At 41.0% G+C, this 14683-nt stretch overlaps 1 protein-coding gene across 5 annotated transcripts in view; it reads left to right on the top strand.

Moving 5' to 3' along the window:
- Nucleotides 1–14683, top strand: part of DCLK1 (doublecortin like kinase 1) — a 353771-nt gene that overhangs the window by 309717 nt on the left and 29371 nt on the right. For all 5 annotated transcript variants that reach the window (XM_017951175.3, XM_009191765.4, XM_009191764.4 and 2 more), the window contains 4 exons: nt 1353–1486; nt 3214–3291; nt 3984–4080; nt 6805–6885. In XM_017951175.3, coding sequence (XP_017806664.1) covers nt 1353–1486; nt 3214–3291; nt 3984–4080; nt 6805–6885 — 390 coding nt within the window. The remainder of the gene's footprint in view (nt 1–1352; nt 1487–3213; nt 3292–3983; nt 4081–6804; nt 6886–14683) is intronic.

The following is a 14683-nucleotide window of genomic DNA, read 5'->3' as shown; positions in this document are numbered from 1 at the left end:
GCTTCCTTGAGGCATCTCCGGAAGATTGCCCTTGCTGGAATTACTAGCCTTTTACTGTGGTTTTCTTTTCTTAATCTTATTCATTCCAACAGAAGGCACTGAATTAGGATTCTGAATGCCCTTTCATCTTTTCTTTAAAATAAAATAAGTTATTTGGGATATTTTTTAGAGCAGCTCCGTTTGTTTTGATCGTGGCTGGAATTAAAGGAGTATAAAATACTTGCCTACAGTCACTTGCATCCTTTTCTTGATTTGTTGGGTGAAGGAGAGAAGATTTTTACTGCCTTAATAAGGGAAACCTGGACAGGATGCTGACTCTGCACCTGATCAATCTTTCCAAATTGCCACAGGTGAAATGAAATGTTAATATCTCTTTCAATTATTAATTTAAGAAATGTAAATAGATCATGTTGAAAATACGGGGCACTGAAAATAAGGTATTTTTCTATAAGTGTAGTTTTTTTTGTATTCAGTTACTAAAGAATTTAATTTTTAAAGTTTCTTTTTTGTTTTGTCCAGACAGAGTTTCGCTCTTGTTGCCCAAGCTGGAGTGCAATGGCTTAATCTCAGCTCACTGCAACCTCCGCCTCCCGGGTTCAAGCGATTCTCTTGCCTCAGCCCCCCGAGTAGCTGAGATTACAGGTGCCCACCACCACGCCCAGCTAATTTTTGTATTTTTAGTAGAGACAGGGTTTCACCATGTTGGCCAGTCTGGTCTTGAACTCCTGACCTCAGGTGATCCACCCGCCTCGGCCTCCCAAAGTGTTGGGATTACAGGAGTGAGCCAACATGCCCAGCAAGTTTTCAAATCAAAGACACTGCACTAGTGACTTTCTATACTTCATTTTATTATGCAAATCAGTTTTAATTATAGACAATATCAAATACAGATGAACAAAAGGATTAAGAAAACCTATAATCCTACCACCAAGAGACAGATACAGCCACACTGTGTTCTTTCAGACTTTTTCTTTTTTTCTTGTATGTACTTTTTTTTTCTTTAATGGACATTTTATAAAAACCAATCTGAAAACTACTCTGTTCATTTCCCAAACATAATTCAATAACTATAAACCCACGTCGCCATTGTAAGGTCATGTAACCTCTCGTTGTATGAAGGTACTATAATTTATTTAACCAATTTCCATTTGCTAGGTGTCCACCATGTTTCCAATTTTGCAGTAATCTAAAGGAAGTAAGATATGTTGTATGTATATCCATTCTTGCATAATTGCCTAATTTATTTTTTACTTTCTATACATTAAATTTAAACACAGTGTTCCTCATTTCTTCAAGAAATTACTTTTGAGCTCTTGGTTTTCAGACAATTGTGCTTTTTACCTTTGTTTTAGGTATATGAGCACCAAGATGGCAGCAAATCACTGAAGCTGGGTGACTTTGGACTGGCCACCATTGTAGACGGCCCCCTGTACACAGTCTGTGGCACCCCCACATACGTGGCTCCAGAAATCATTGCGGAGACTGGGTATATGCTTCTCTTATGTTTAAGTGCTGTGCTTGCAAAAGAAGTAGCCGGCTTCAAGAACAGGAAAAAGAGCTCTGCTGTGCCCTATCCAGACATAATTAGCTATCAGGTTTCTTTCACTCTTTTTAAAATTTATTTTATTCTTCAACATTTACAGTGGGAGCCGTTTCCTCTGTTTTCCCGATCTGTTTTGTCAATTACTGCAATCTTACGGCTTCCATTTGGTCTTTGTTAAAGGTAGAACAGAAGTTATTAACCCCAGAGTAAAAAATGTTCAGACTAACAGAAACACACAGCGATGGTAATTAACTCTCATTTGGAGATAAAAGAAACAGACACTGCCGTGTGCGGTGATTACAGTCTCCTGCGGTTATTTCTCTCCGCTGCCCTTATCCTCCAGTCCAGGTCCCATTTGGGACCTCTTGGGGATCCATTGATTTTCTGTGGAGTACAAACACCCTTAGGCATCAGGGACTATTGGGAATTTCCTGGTTTCTGTGTGCAGAATCAGATGAATGTGGGGAGAAGGGCAGGGTAGCCTATTCCTTACTAAGGCCCCACAATATGCCAGGCCTGAAACTCCTTTACTTGTTACTCTTCCAGTAGATGGTACGATTCCCATTTTGCATTTCAGTAAGTTGATACTCTAATGGGTTAGATACCGTGTAAGCTCATGATTAGTTTTAGTGGCTGAGTCAGGATTTGAACTCAGGTCAGCCTGAGTCAAAGACTCCTTTGGTAAGAAGCCCTATTTCTTACCAGACTCTGAAGTGCCATCCTTAAGCAGAAGGAATGGTGGGGGGGCGCCGAGGGGAGGTAGCCCTACTTTTTCTTCTCGTTAGCAATTTCAGTCCACAGCTGGGAATCTAGGTGGCGCTCTCCCCTGTTACCAGTTGGAGATAGTTTTTTGGGATTTTGTTTTGTTTTGGTTTGGTTTTTGGTTGTACCATAGACCACAAGGGCAGAAAAACCAAATAGATGAGAAGGGAATCCCAATAGGGAAATTCCTGAGGTGAGATATGAGGGAGCGAGGACTTTGCTACTTGGCAAATTTGAATGAGGTAGGAGCCCACGTCCATAGCCTTGTCTGACCTCCCTCAGGTGGGGCTGCCTGGGGCACAGCCACACTTTCTACTGGGGCATACTCTGCCTGCTGCTGGGAGGAAGTGGTGGGTCTTGAAGACCGTATTGGGGATCAGCTCTGACACTAACTGTGTGATTTTAAGCAAAATTACTCACTCGTCTGAACCTGTTTTCTCTTCTGTACAATAAGCAATACTCGCCTTGTCCAACCTACAGAGTTGCTAGGAAAACCAAGTACGATCATGTATGTCAGTGCTCTATAAATTGGAAGACTTTCTAGAAATAATTATTATTCCTAAAGTGAGGGAGTTTATCTCAAGGGTGCATCCTTATCTCAGAATTGTTATTACTATAATAAACCTTTTTGCCGACACTCTTCATTTAGTGATATTTACATATAAGTCCATCCATGCCTTCCTTTGATTTTTTATTCCTGCACCTTGGTCTTTTTTTAAATTATTACTTTTTAAACTTTTTTCTTGAACTCTGTTTAGGTGGCGGGTTTCAGTTTAGTGTTTGTTGCTGGGATTGTTATTTTGTTTGGTTTTATTTTTGGCTTGGAGGAGGAAAGTCATTGATTTTACCAAGCTGCATAATTTGTCCACGCCTGACTCTCCTAACTCTAACATCCCTTATTTTTCCAGATACGGCCTCAAGGTGGACATCTGGGCAGCTGGTGTAATCACTTATATCCTGCTGTGTGGTTTCCCTCCATTCCGTGGGTAGGGGCAACCATCTTTTATTCAGCGCCGACAAAGCACTTCTCTATTCTCTGAGTGATCCATTAGCCCTTCTTGCACAAAGGAGCCTGAGGCAGGAAAAGAGCACAAGAACTTTACTTGCAATCCCTGTTATTTTTTCCCGTTACATCGTGCATGCTAATTTGTATGCGTTCCATATTTCTTCCCCATATCATTAAAAACTCATTCTTTCTTTTTTTTTCTTTTCTTTGGTTTTGAGACAGTCTCTCTTTTGCTCAGTCTGGAGTGCAGTGGCGCAGTCTCAGCTCACTGCAGCCTCCGCCTCCTGGGTTCAAGCAGTTCTCCTGCCTCAGCCTCCTGATTAGCTGGAATCACAGGCACATGCCACCACACCCAGTTACTTTTTGTATTTTTAGTGGAGGTGGGGTTTCATCATGTTGGCCAGGCTGGTCCTTAACTCCTGACCTCAAGTAATCCACCTGCCTCGGCCTCCAGAAATGCTGGGAATACAGGTGTGAGCTGCCGCACCCGGCCCAAAAACTCTTTCTTAATTTACCAAAGCAGTTCCACATTGACATTTATCAATTGTTTAAAAATACACATTTTTACACATTTATGGGGGAAAGCAAGGGCTCCAGCGCCTAAGACTGAAAAGACGTACACTGAGTTGATATCTTAGTGCTGTTTTTCCTTGTTGTCGTTCACCTAAACAGAAGTGGTGATGACCAGGAAGTGCTTTTTGATCAGATTTTGATGGGGCAAGTGGACTTTCCTTCTCCATACTGGGATAATGTGTCCGATTCTGCAAAGGTAGGTTTCCAGTGCCTTCCTCTTCCCTATATCCTGTGTGTCTTCACAGAATTATTTATTCCAAATCATTGTGTGCAAAGAAACTAATGACATCATAAGTATGTTTCCTGTATACGTTGTAGTTGTGATTGCTACGTTTTCCAAGATCTTACAGTCATCAAGTCATCTGTCCCCAGACATCCCAACAAGTACTTATCAAGCGTCTCCATCTGCTGCCTTCATCTCTCTCAGGGGCCATTCCAGTGGCATTGCTGTGCCAGGCTTGAGCCCAGCTCAGATTTCTATGTGGCCTATGGTTTCACCTCTCTCAGCTCTTGACTTACTGACTTAATTTCTCAGTGAAGCCTTCCCAGACCATCCTGGTTCAATTGCATCTCTTTTTTTTTTTTTTTTGAGACGGAGTCTCACGCTGTGTCACCCAGGCTGGAGTGCAGTGGCACGATCTCGGCTCACTGCAAGCTCCGCCTCCCAGGTTCAGGCCATTCTCCTGCCTCAGCCTCTGAGTAGCTGGGACTACAGGCGCCCGCCACCACGCCCGGCTAGTTTTTTGTATTTTTAGTAGAGACGGGGTTTCACCATGTTAGCCAGGATGGTCTCGATCTCCTGACCTCGTGATCCGCCCGCCTCGGCCTCCCAAAGTGCTGGGATTACAGGCTTGAGCCACCGCGCCCGGCCTCAATTGCATCTCTTAAACCTTACCTGACTTGCTATATCCTACTTGTCTGTTTTATTTTTCTTCAGAACACTTACACCTGTGTGTCCATCTGGTATACCATCTAACTACCTATCTCTCTATCCAAAAAAGGTAGATATAAATAGGTAGGCATATCTTCTTTATCTAGTCAATTTTCAGACTCTCCAGTAGAATGCAAATTCTGTGAAGGCAGGGATTTTTATCTATTTTGTCCATTGCTGTACCATCACTGCCTAAAGTATGACCAGTATACTAGTGCTCAATATATATTGAATAAATGAACAAGTATATGAATGAATCCATCAATTAATCAATCAGAGGGAAGAAAATTCAACCTCAATGTAGGTTGAAATCATCAAGAAGGACTTTATGGGGAAGCTATGATTTAAGTTGAACCTTGAATAATAGCCAGGATTTACAGGCAGAGGGGGAGAAAAACACAAGATTCATGGTTTTTATCCCATGAAACTAAAAGATCAATCCTTAACACAGATGAAGGTGATGGTTGCACAACAATGTGAATGTACTGAATGTCAGTGAACTGTGCACTTAAAAATGGTGAAAGTAGTAAATTTTATGTATATTTTACCACATTAAATAATATTTATAATAAATCAACCTCTAAGAAGGCTATAAAAATCTTACATTGAGATGTCTATAGACCTTGAGGAGAAAAAGGAAAACCTTTTCATTGCTCTTTTTAAAATTTGTATTATGTCTCCAAGTGCTGACTTAAATGTTTGAAAATTTGAGAAAAATGTTCTCAATAATTATCTTGAGAAATAACTATCTTTTGATTGCTCAATGTGTATGCCTTTGCTTTTGTCATGTCCTGAGTGTGAGTTCCCTTTAAAAACCAACTCCTCAGACCCGACCGCTTTGTGTAGAAAATGATGCATATTGGGTGCAAGTCTCTCATTTTCTTCCACTGTCCAGGAACCTACCAGAAAGGGAGTGTCAGAGAAAAGCACAGGCTAAAGGAGATGGGGCGATACAGCTGCAGGACTGGGGGCTCTTCAGGAACCTGTCCAGCTCCCCATGCCATCACTGCATGACCTGAGGGCTCATAGTTACTGACAAATAGGACCATCTGCTATACCTCCATAGCACCTGCAAAGGGCATTACACACAGCAGATGCTTTCACGAGTTCTGGTCTCAGTTAGAAAGTGAATGAAGAAGGCTGAGTGAATTCTCTCCTTCAATGAAATTAAATCACCCGCTTCCCGAGTGGTACTGTAAAGCCTGTGTATGTAAGGAACTGGATAACGCATATCTAACCATTTTGTGACATGGGAACTTCTAATCCAAAGTGGACACTTGCATAGCATACTCATCGTTAAGACCCAAGTAGAGCATTCCTGGTCCAAGTCCATTTGAGCTCATAAGGAAGTTCCATTAATTTCAGGATGATAAAATTGTTTACCTCTTAATAGTTCCGTTTTTGTTTGTATTGATTTGTCTGGAAATTGTTGAAGCAATTTTAACCTATTTCTTTAGAGTTCTTTAGCTACTAAAGGATCAACTCTATCTTGCCACCTAGCTGTTGGCAATTCTATGTCTTTCCTCATTCCTTTCTTTCAAACCTAAGTATGCTGTCTTGAAATTAGGGGGAGAATTTCATTTTTCCTTTCAGCTGCTAAAGTGAAATTTTAAGTAAAGTGTTTTTTTAAATGTGACTTCTATATTAAACTAATTAATAAATTTGTCTTTAACGTGCAAAATGCTAGACAAAGAAAGGAATATTAATTCCTTAACTTGTATGATTTGTTTCTTTTCTACGAACATTTTTATGAAATTGATTTTGATATTAATTTTTATTCAACCACAAGCTATGTATTTATAATTCCAACTGCTTACCATTTGTAACTTTTGAAGGTGATAAGTAGCCACAGGTAAGTGGAGTTGATGTATTTAAGATTTAGAGCTTTTACAAATGCTTTTAGAAACTAAAAGAGAATTCTTGCATTTGCACACATCCAGCGTTTCACCTTAACTTCAGATAATTGGACTCTAATGTTCCCCTTCACAGGAACTCATTACCATGATGCTGTTGGTCGACGTAGATCAGCGATTTTCTGCTGTTCAAGTCCTTGAGCATCCCTGGGTTAATGTAAGTGACTTGCACCATTTCCTATGTTCTCTCCTAACATTCCTTTTAAAAATCTGTTGCAGATTTTCTAATGCTCTTGCCTCCTTTTGAAAGTGTTGTGGGCCAGGTGCAGTGACTCAAGCCTGTAATTTCAGCCTTTGGGAGGCCGAGGTGGGTGGATCGCCTGAGCTCAGGAGTTCGAGGAGAGCCTGGGCAACATGGCAGAACCCGATCTTTACCAAAAAGTATGAAAAATTAGCTGGGCATGGTGGCGCAAGCCTGTGGTCCCAGCTACTTAGGAGGCTGAGGTGGGAGGATTGCTTGAGCCTGGGAACCAGAGGTTGTAGTAAGCCAAGATCATGCCACTGCACTCCAACCTGAATGACATCTAAAAAAAAAAAAAAAAAAGAAAAGTGTTGGGTTTCATTTTGTTCCTCCCCCTCATATGTGCCAGGACAGTTACAGGATCTTAGACTTGTTCCACGAGGGCATCTGATGTATCCATTACATTTTATTCTGATGAGACTGCCTTCTAACTGGTGAGGTACCAGTGGCCTCAATCTTCTACCCCACAACCTGCTTTCTGAGGTCCAGATTACAGCTGAATAATCATCAAGAAGACATAACAGACTTTCTGAGTCAGTCCTGCTTTTTGCATGATTGATTCCTACCAAAAGTACAAGTGACCTCAGGATTTCTGCATACACCTTGGGCTACTCCAATACAGCACTTCTCAAACTTGAATGTGCTCACAGATCACCGGGAGATCCTGTTAAAATGTGGATTCTAACAGAGTAGATTGGAGGCTCTGCATTTCTAAGATCTCCCCGATGCTGCCTCTGTGGCTGTTCTTTGAGTGCAAGGGTCTAATGATATTTCATTAACTATGAAGGAATTCTCCAGAGCAGAGTCATTATTTTTTAACTTTGTATTTCTCTACAACGGATGGGTAGAATTAGTTTTGATTAATAATACTCATAGTTGGCTGGGTGCAGTGGCTCATGCCTGTAATCCCAGCACTTTGGGAGGCTGAGGCGGGCAGATCGCTTGAAGCTGGGAGTTTGAGACCGGTCTGGGTCAACATGGTGAAACCCCGTCTCTACTAAAAATACAAAAATTAACTGGGTATGGCGGTGCGCACCTGTAATCCCAGCTACTCAGGAGCCTGAGGCATGAGAATAACTTGAACCCGGGAGGCGGAGGCTGCAGTGAGCTGAGATTGTGCCACTGTACTCCAACCTGGACAAAAGAGCGAGACTCCATTTCAAAAAATAATAATAATAGGCTGGGCACAGTGACTCACACCTGTAATCCCAGTACTTTGGGAGCCCAAGGTGGGCAGATCACTTGAGGTTAGGAGTTTGAGACCAGCCTGGCCAACATGGCTAAACCCCATCTCTATTAAAAACAAAAAATAACAACAAAAGATAGCTAGGCATGGTGTCATACGCCTGTAATCCCAGCTACTCGGGAGGCTGAGGGAGTAGAATCGCTTGAACCCAGGAGGCGGAGGCTGCAGTGAGCAGAGATTGCACCATTGCACTCAAGCCTGGGTGACAGAACAAGATTCCATCTCAAATAGTAATAATAATAATAATAATGCTCATAGTTAATACTGATAGAATGCTTAACTTCTAGAGTCTGCCAGAAGTATTTTAAGCATCTTATATACCTTAACTGTATTGTGTTTGTACTGATTGTGTTCTTCCCAACAACATTATAACTGTGTAATCTAGTTTCTATGGTAATCCCCATTGACAGATGGGGAAGCTCCATCGTTAGGTCTAATGGCCAGAATAGAAGACAGATATAGGCTTGAATATATATATGGACATGGTCCTAGAGGTGGACAATCATAAAATTGTCAGCTCATTGATATAAATTTTACCAGCCTCCCTACTGCACTGAATCATCTGGCTGTACATTGAAGGCAACAAAATGTTCCATTTCTCTGAATTGTCACCTTGGTGAGTAGTCGAGTGATTTGTTTTGTTTTGTTTTCCAAAACAACAAAAGCTTGAGGTCAAGGCATGATTGAAAGCACAGCCAGCGTGTCAGGTGACTACATAGGGGGTGACAAAACTTGGGATCTCATTTGTGTTCTGCCACTTGATGGCCATAGGTCTAGGTTCCAGCATTCTACATGTCTGAATGTGATTCTTCACACTCCAGTGGGAGGTTATATACAAATAACAGGAGAATAGACATGAAAATGAGCATGTAGAGCTATGCACTGAGGTTTATTTTAAGGCTTCTCATATAGCAGAATTTTCTAACTGATGTACAGACATGCAAAAATAGTAATCCCCATGGCCCTAAGGATAGTGGGGCTGTACAGCCAGTATCCAGGAGTGGTCACTTCCAGCCTCAACAACATCTGCATTCACCCCAGGGTGCTAAGCAAAAATTATCCTTTTCTATGAAGCTGAAAAGATTAGGAAGTATCTCACTTGAGCCTCATAACAAGCCTACAAGATAAGCAGGATGGGGATTATTGTACCCATTTTACAGATGAGGAGACTAAGGCTATGCAGGGTGATTTTCTCAAAGTAGCCAAACTTGCAGTTGAGCCAGAATTTGCAGCCAGATATCCTCACTTTCAGCCCAGGTGTTTTAAAGTCCCATGCACCAGATTACATCTACCCCACCCTTTGTTATACATGAAAATGTGGTAATGTTGTAAACAGGTAGGTATAATATGGACATTGTCATCATTGTAATGATTGCTAATACAAGTCAGCAACCTTTCCAAACTCACTTACCCAGGTCATGGTACCTTTTTCTTAGCTGTGCGGGAAGGAAGAGGCACAAGCCAGCTGTAGGCTCTCTGAGTGGCAGTGGTTGGTTCTGACTGATCCACGTGTTAATGCTGTATGACAAAATGCTCTGATTCCTAGTGCCAATGGTTCAATTCAGTATATATAACTGAACACACTCATCTATTTGTGCTACTTTTTTTTATGATGCTTGAAGAGCCCATCCTTTGCGAGTCATCCTTGTTGTTACTTAGGCATTTTATCTTTGCTCAAATTGTTGAAGAATGGTGGCTTGTTTCACGGTTTTTGTATTTGTGTCTAAAGCACATTTTAACATGACAGACACAATGCATTGTGTAGCTAGTTTTCCGGAAAAGTCAATCTTTTAGGGATTGTTTTTCAAATCTTCAATAAATTTTTTCCTTAAATTTCAAAGAAAAAAAAATAAAAGCCTACCATCCATAAATTGTCAAACTGCATATTAGCTCTAATTAGCTCTGGAAAAGCTGAGACAGGGGAACCACACAGAAGAAACTAGACAATCTGAATTTGACATGTGGCCTTAAAAGGCTCCTGAAGAGCCATAGAGGAAAGATATTCATAGATGACAAATAATCATTTTAATTTTGCTTTTTTTTGAGACAGAGTCTCACTCTGTCACCCAGGCTGGAATGCAGTGGCACAATCATGGCTCACGGCAGCCTTGACCTCCTGGGCTCAGGCAATCCTCCAGCCTCAGCCTCCCAAGTAGCTGGGACCCAGGTGTGCGCCACCACAACTGAGTAATTTTTTAAAAAATTATTTGTAGAGATTTCTAAATGCATTTTTATTAGAGAGACACTGTGTGCCAGCCCTGCCCTCTAGGAACAACGTCTGATACAACCAGAGAGTTCCAGGGTGGTGAGAACGGCTACCCCAGTCTGCTCTGTGGGGAGACTTCCCAGAGTCCAGAGAAAGAGGTGCCAGAGCTCAGTCCTGGAGAAGACTGGGAAGAAGCTATCTGACAGTCAGTTCCAGCAGAATGTGTATGTTTGCTAGAAGATAACTTTGTAAGTGTGAGCAAATTTGTTTATATACATGAGGGGTCTGAAATGCTGTTGGGAACAGCATGAATCTTCCCAATTCCAGACCAAATGGCCCTATGTTAATAATATCCCAACTCAACTGTGGTAAAGAAACAAAATGAAGAAGCCTTCTGGCTGTTACCAGTGAAAAAATAGGTTGCTCATTATGGCTATATATACATGTCTCAGCAGTAACTTTCTGCCTCCTCTACCTGGTTTTGTGAACATTTTTACACATGATCCCACTTTGCTGATAATTAGGTTCCATGGCTCCCTCTGGATCTTAGACTTCTGCTGTCCATTTCAGTTTTTCCTCTCAGATTTCCTAAAGGCATTTTCTAAAAGCAAGGAGAGAATTTAAGTCATCATCTAGGAGATCAAAAACTAAAAAAAAATACCCTTTCTGTAATTAAAACAGACCATCCAAAAAAAAAAATTGGTTTTAATAAAAGCTTTTTAAAGTCTTGATTAAGTGAGTGCTTAACTTTTGAAATTATCTTTATGAAGTAACTAAATCAGAAAACATATTTTTTCTTCATCTGAAAATAATCAATTGTTAAAAGGAAGCTTTCACAACGAGCGTTTAGTATTTGTTGACGTCTCCAAGTACAACAAATGAATGACCAAGCAAATTAAATAAATAAATTAGAGATTTCAAAGAATATCTGTTTAGTAAGACATTTAGTATTTAGCAATCAAATTATATCTGATTACCACAAAGGAGAGAAGCGGAGAGAAAAGTACTAATAATTATGGGAACCCTAAGGACGTTGTCAAAAAGCTCTTCCTCTGCTCTCATTAGTTCTGATTTTCTCTGTTGCTTATACCATGACCTTTTTACTTGGCATACTTGGAATTGAAAAGGCAGTCTTGGCTGGGTGCAGTGGTTCATGCCTGTAACACCAGCACTCTGGGAGGCCGTGGCAGGTGGATCATTTGAGGCCAGGAGTTTGAGACCAGCCTGGCCAACATAGTAAAACCACATCTCTACTAAAAAACAAAAAACAAACAAACAAAAAAACAGCCCGGCATGGTGGTGGGTGCCTGTAATCCCAGCTACTGGGGAGGCTGAGGAATGAGGATCGCTCGAACCTAGGGGCAGAGGTTGCTGTGAGCCAAGTTCGAGCCACTGCACTCCACCCTGGGTGACGGAGGGAGACTCTGTCTCAAAAAACAAAAACAAAGAAACAAAAAAAAAAAAAAAAGAAAAGAAAGAAAAAGAAAAGGCAACCTTATACAAAAGTAGAGCATAGGGAAGCAGAAAGGAAAACCTAGTTGGCAAAAGTCACCTGTTTTAGCCTCACTCCTCTAAGTTTTAGCCTCACTCCTCACTCCCTTAGAGATTCCTCTAAGCTCACCTTTATTTTTCACACGTCCTGGGTCCGAATCCCGCCATGCTCCACCGTATTCTTGCCCTTTGCTCTGTTGTTGAAAGAGTCATGAGCAAGGCCTCTCTGTGGATGGTTCTAATGAGACACATGAACAAAGTCATCGTCAGTAAGCAGCCATGTGTCTGGAAGAGGAATGTAGACTCGCGGAGGAAGCATCAGCTCACTCGCCTGTGTGACCTTGGGCAAGGCTTTTCTCTTCTTCGAACCTGTTTTCCTATCTATGAAATGGAGAAAATAGAATTCTCCTTTCCGCTTGCTGTACGGATGGGAAAAGGATCATATAGTTGAAGAGTCTGAGAGGGCAATCTTAAGTCCTAGCACCTTGTAGGTACTTAGCAAATATTTGGTGAATTTGAGTCTGAGCCAGATGACAGCTGTTTCATCCATTGCTATGTGCTGATGAAATGCAAATTGTCATTAATGTTGGTGAATGAGAAGCTTGATTAAGGAAGAAAGACTGTCACCCCCAAACATGATCCTGTTTGTGTGTCACAGATCCAGATAGATAATATGTGTATCACCAGCTCTGTTACTTTCTCCAGCATCACAGTTACTTTGTTTAATGTAGTTATAAAATGCCAACAGAAATCATCCCAGCTACGTTTCTTTACCCTATTACCCATCTAGTGGAGAACAATGTGATTTAGGCACATTTATTATAATATAAGAATAAAATAGGCAATAATATGTCTTGACTTTTCCAGGAATTGGAAAGAGGGTTGAGTCACTTTCCCCACAAATGATGCTTTATTGATAGAAAATGTAGGTTCATGATAAGTTCATAAACAGAATTGACATTTCCAGAAAAAAATTCTTATATATAAATAGGATCAAATTATCATCATTGTGATATTTTAAATATATTGCTGTCATTCTATTTTTATTTTCAAAATGTTCATCTACCTTATACCAGAGTTATTCTTCTGATACTCTAGGATGCTATAATTTTATGAATCTGTGTTTTACATCAAATTATTCTGCCAATTTTACTGATTTAAAAAACTGAGGGTTGGGCACAGTGGCTCACACCTGTAATCCCAGCACTTTGGGAGGCCGAGGCAGGCAGATCACCTGAGGTCGGGAGTTCAAGACCAGCCTCACCAACATGGAGAAACCCCGTCTCTACTAGAAATACAAAATTAGCCGGGTGTGGTGGCTCATGCCTGTAACCCCACCTACTCGGGAGTCTGAGGCAGGAGAATCGCTTGAACCTGGGAAGCGGAGGTTGCGGTGAGCCAAGATCGTGCCATTGCACTCTAGACTGGGCGACAAGAGTGAAACTCCATCTCAAGAAAAAAAAACAAAAAACAAAAAAACCTGAGACTCAAAGGAGTCTAGCCTGAAGCCCACTAGAGCCTCTAACACAGGTCTGATGCCTGGGTTTTGCCCCCAGACATTCTGATTTAATTAGTTTGCACTGGCTCCCTGGCATCAGGACTTTTGAACGCTCACAGGTGATTATAACATGAGACCAAGTTCAAGAACTTTTGTACTAGCAGAACAGACTGGTTTAAATAAATCAAGTATAGTTATTTAGCCAATTGGAGACTTTCTATCACCTTCCTGGCCTTTACATTTTAATTTACCTCCTATATCCCACCTACATACTCTTTTGAAAAGATTCTGCTAAGTCAAGATATCCAAAAAGAAAAAAAGAACAAGAGAAAGAAGAAAAAATAGAAGTCTGGATAATCTCCCAAGATATTCTGTGTTGACTAATAAAAATCAGCCCTACTCACACACACAAAAATGTAAACATTCATCTTATTGTGCTGGTAGAATTTGTTAGAAATTAAGTGAAACCCAATGACACTGTAATAATATATAAAACCACTTATTTATATTCATAAATTTTAAATGATGACATGGAATTTCAGTTTCTGTATGGGCATTTTATCCTGTCCTTGCTCTAAGATAAATCTTAACTTGCTTTACATTTTCTCCCAAAGTGCAGTGTGAATTGTAGACAGAGAATCCTAGGGCCATGTGGGAGAGAGTCAAGGGGACTAGGGGTGCCGTGCAGGTGGGGATGCTTAACAGGAGTCAAGCACACTAGAAGGTGAAGCGGAACTGCTATTGAAGAGTCCTTTAATGACCTTGGAATTGTTTAAAACTAAGTGGGAATATTCTAGCAGTAAACTGCTCAAGACTGCCATGCTTCTCCTGAGTTTACAGATATTATTAATAATAGAGTCTGGCAATGAATACACTGCAAACCAGATCCATGATTCAAAACCAAAAATCCACAAGGGGATGAGAATTTTCTAAAGCGTGATGCCTGAAATGGTTTCCCAGAGGAAAGTGAGGAATTCACACTACAGAGTGACTTAACATCTGTTCCCCTACACGCCTCCCCACAGCTCTTCCCCAGTAACCCCTAGAGAAACGGAGACCAGGAGGCCAGGTCTCCTATGGACAGTGGTGAGAGTTCATTTTCCATTTTGCAAACTCATTTTGTTCGTGTCAGTTGCAATGCTCTGCCAAGTGGAGGATGGGAATTTCTAAATCAAAAACTGCTAACCTCAAACCACCACCAGCCTGTGTCAAACTTCAGAAACTACCACCAAACCAGAACGTATGGTAATAATACTATAACTGTTTGTAAAAT

This window comes from Papio anubis, chromosome 15 (assembly GCF_008728515.1).
Source record: "Papio anubis isolate 15944 chromosome 15, Panubis1.0, whole genome shotgun sequence".
Lineage (NCBI taxonomy): Eukaryota > Metazoa > Chordata > Mammalia > Primates > Cercopithecidae > Papio > Papio anubis.
Note: the sequence above shows the minus strand (reverse complement) of the source record. Positions and strands in the feature narration are given on the sequence as shown.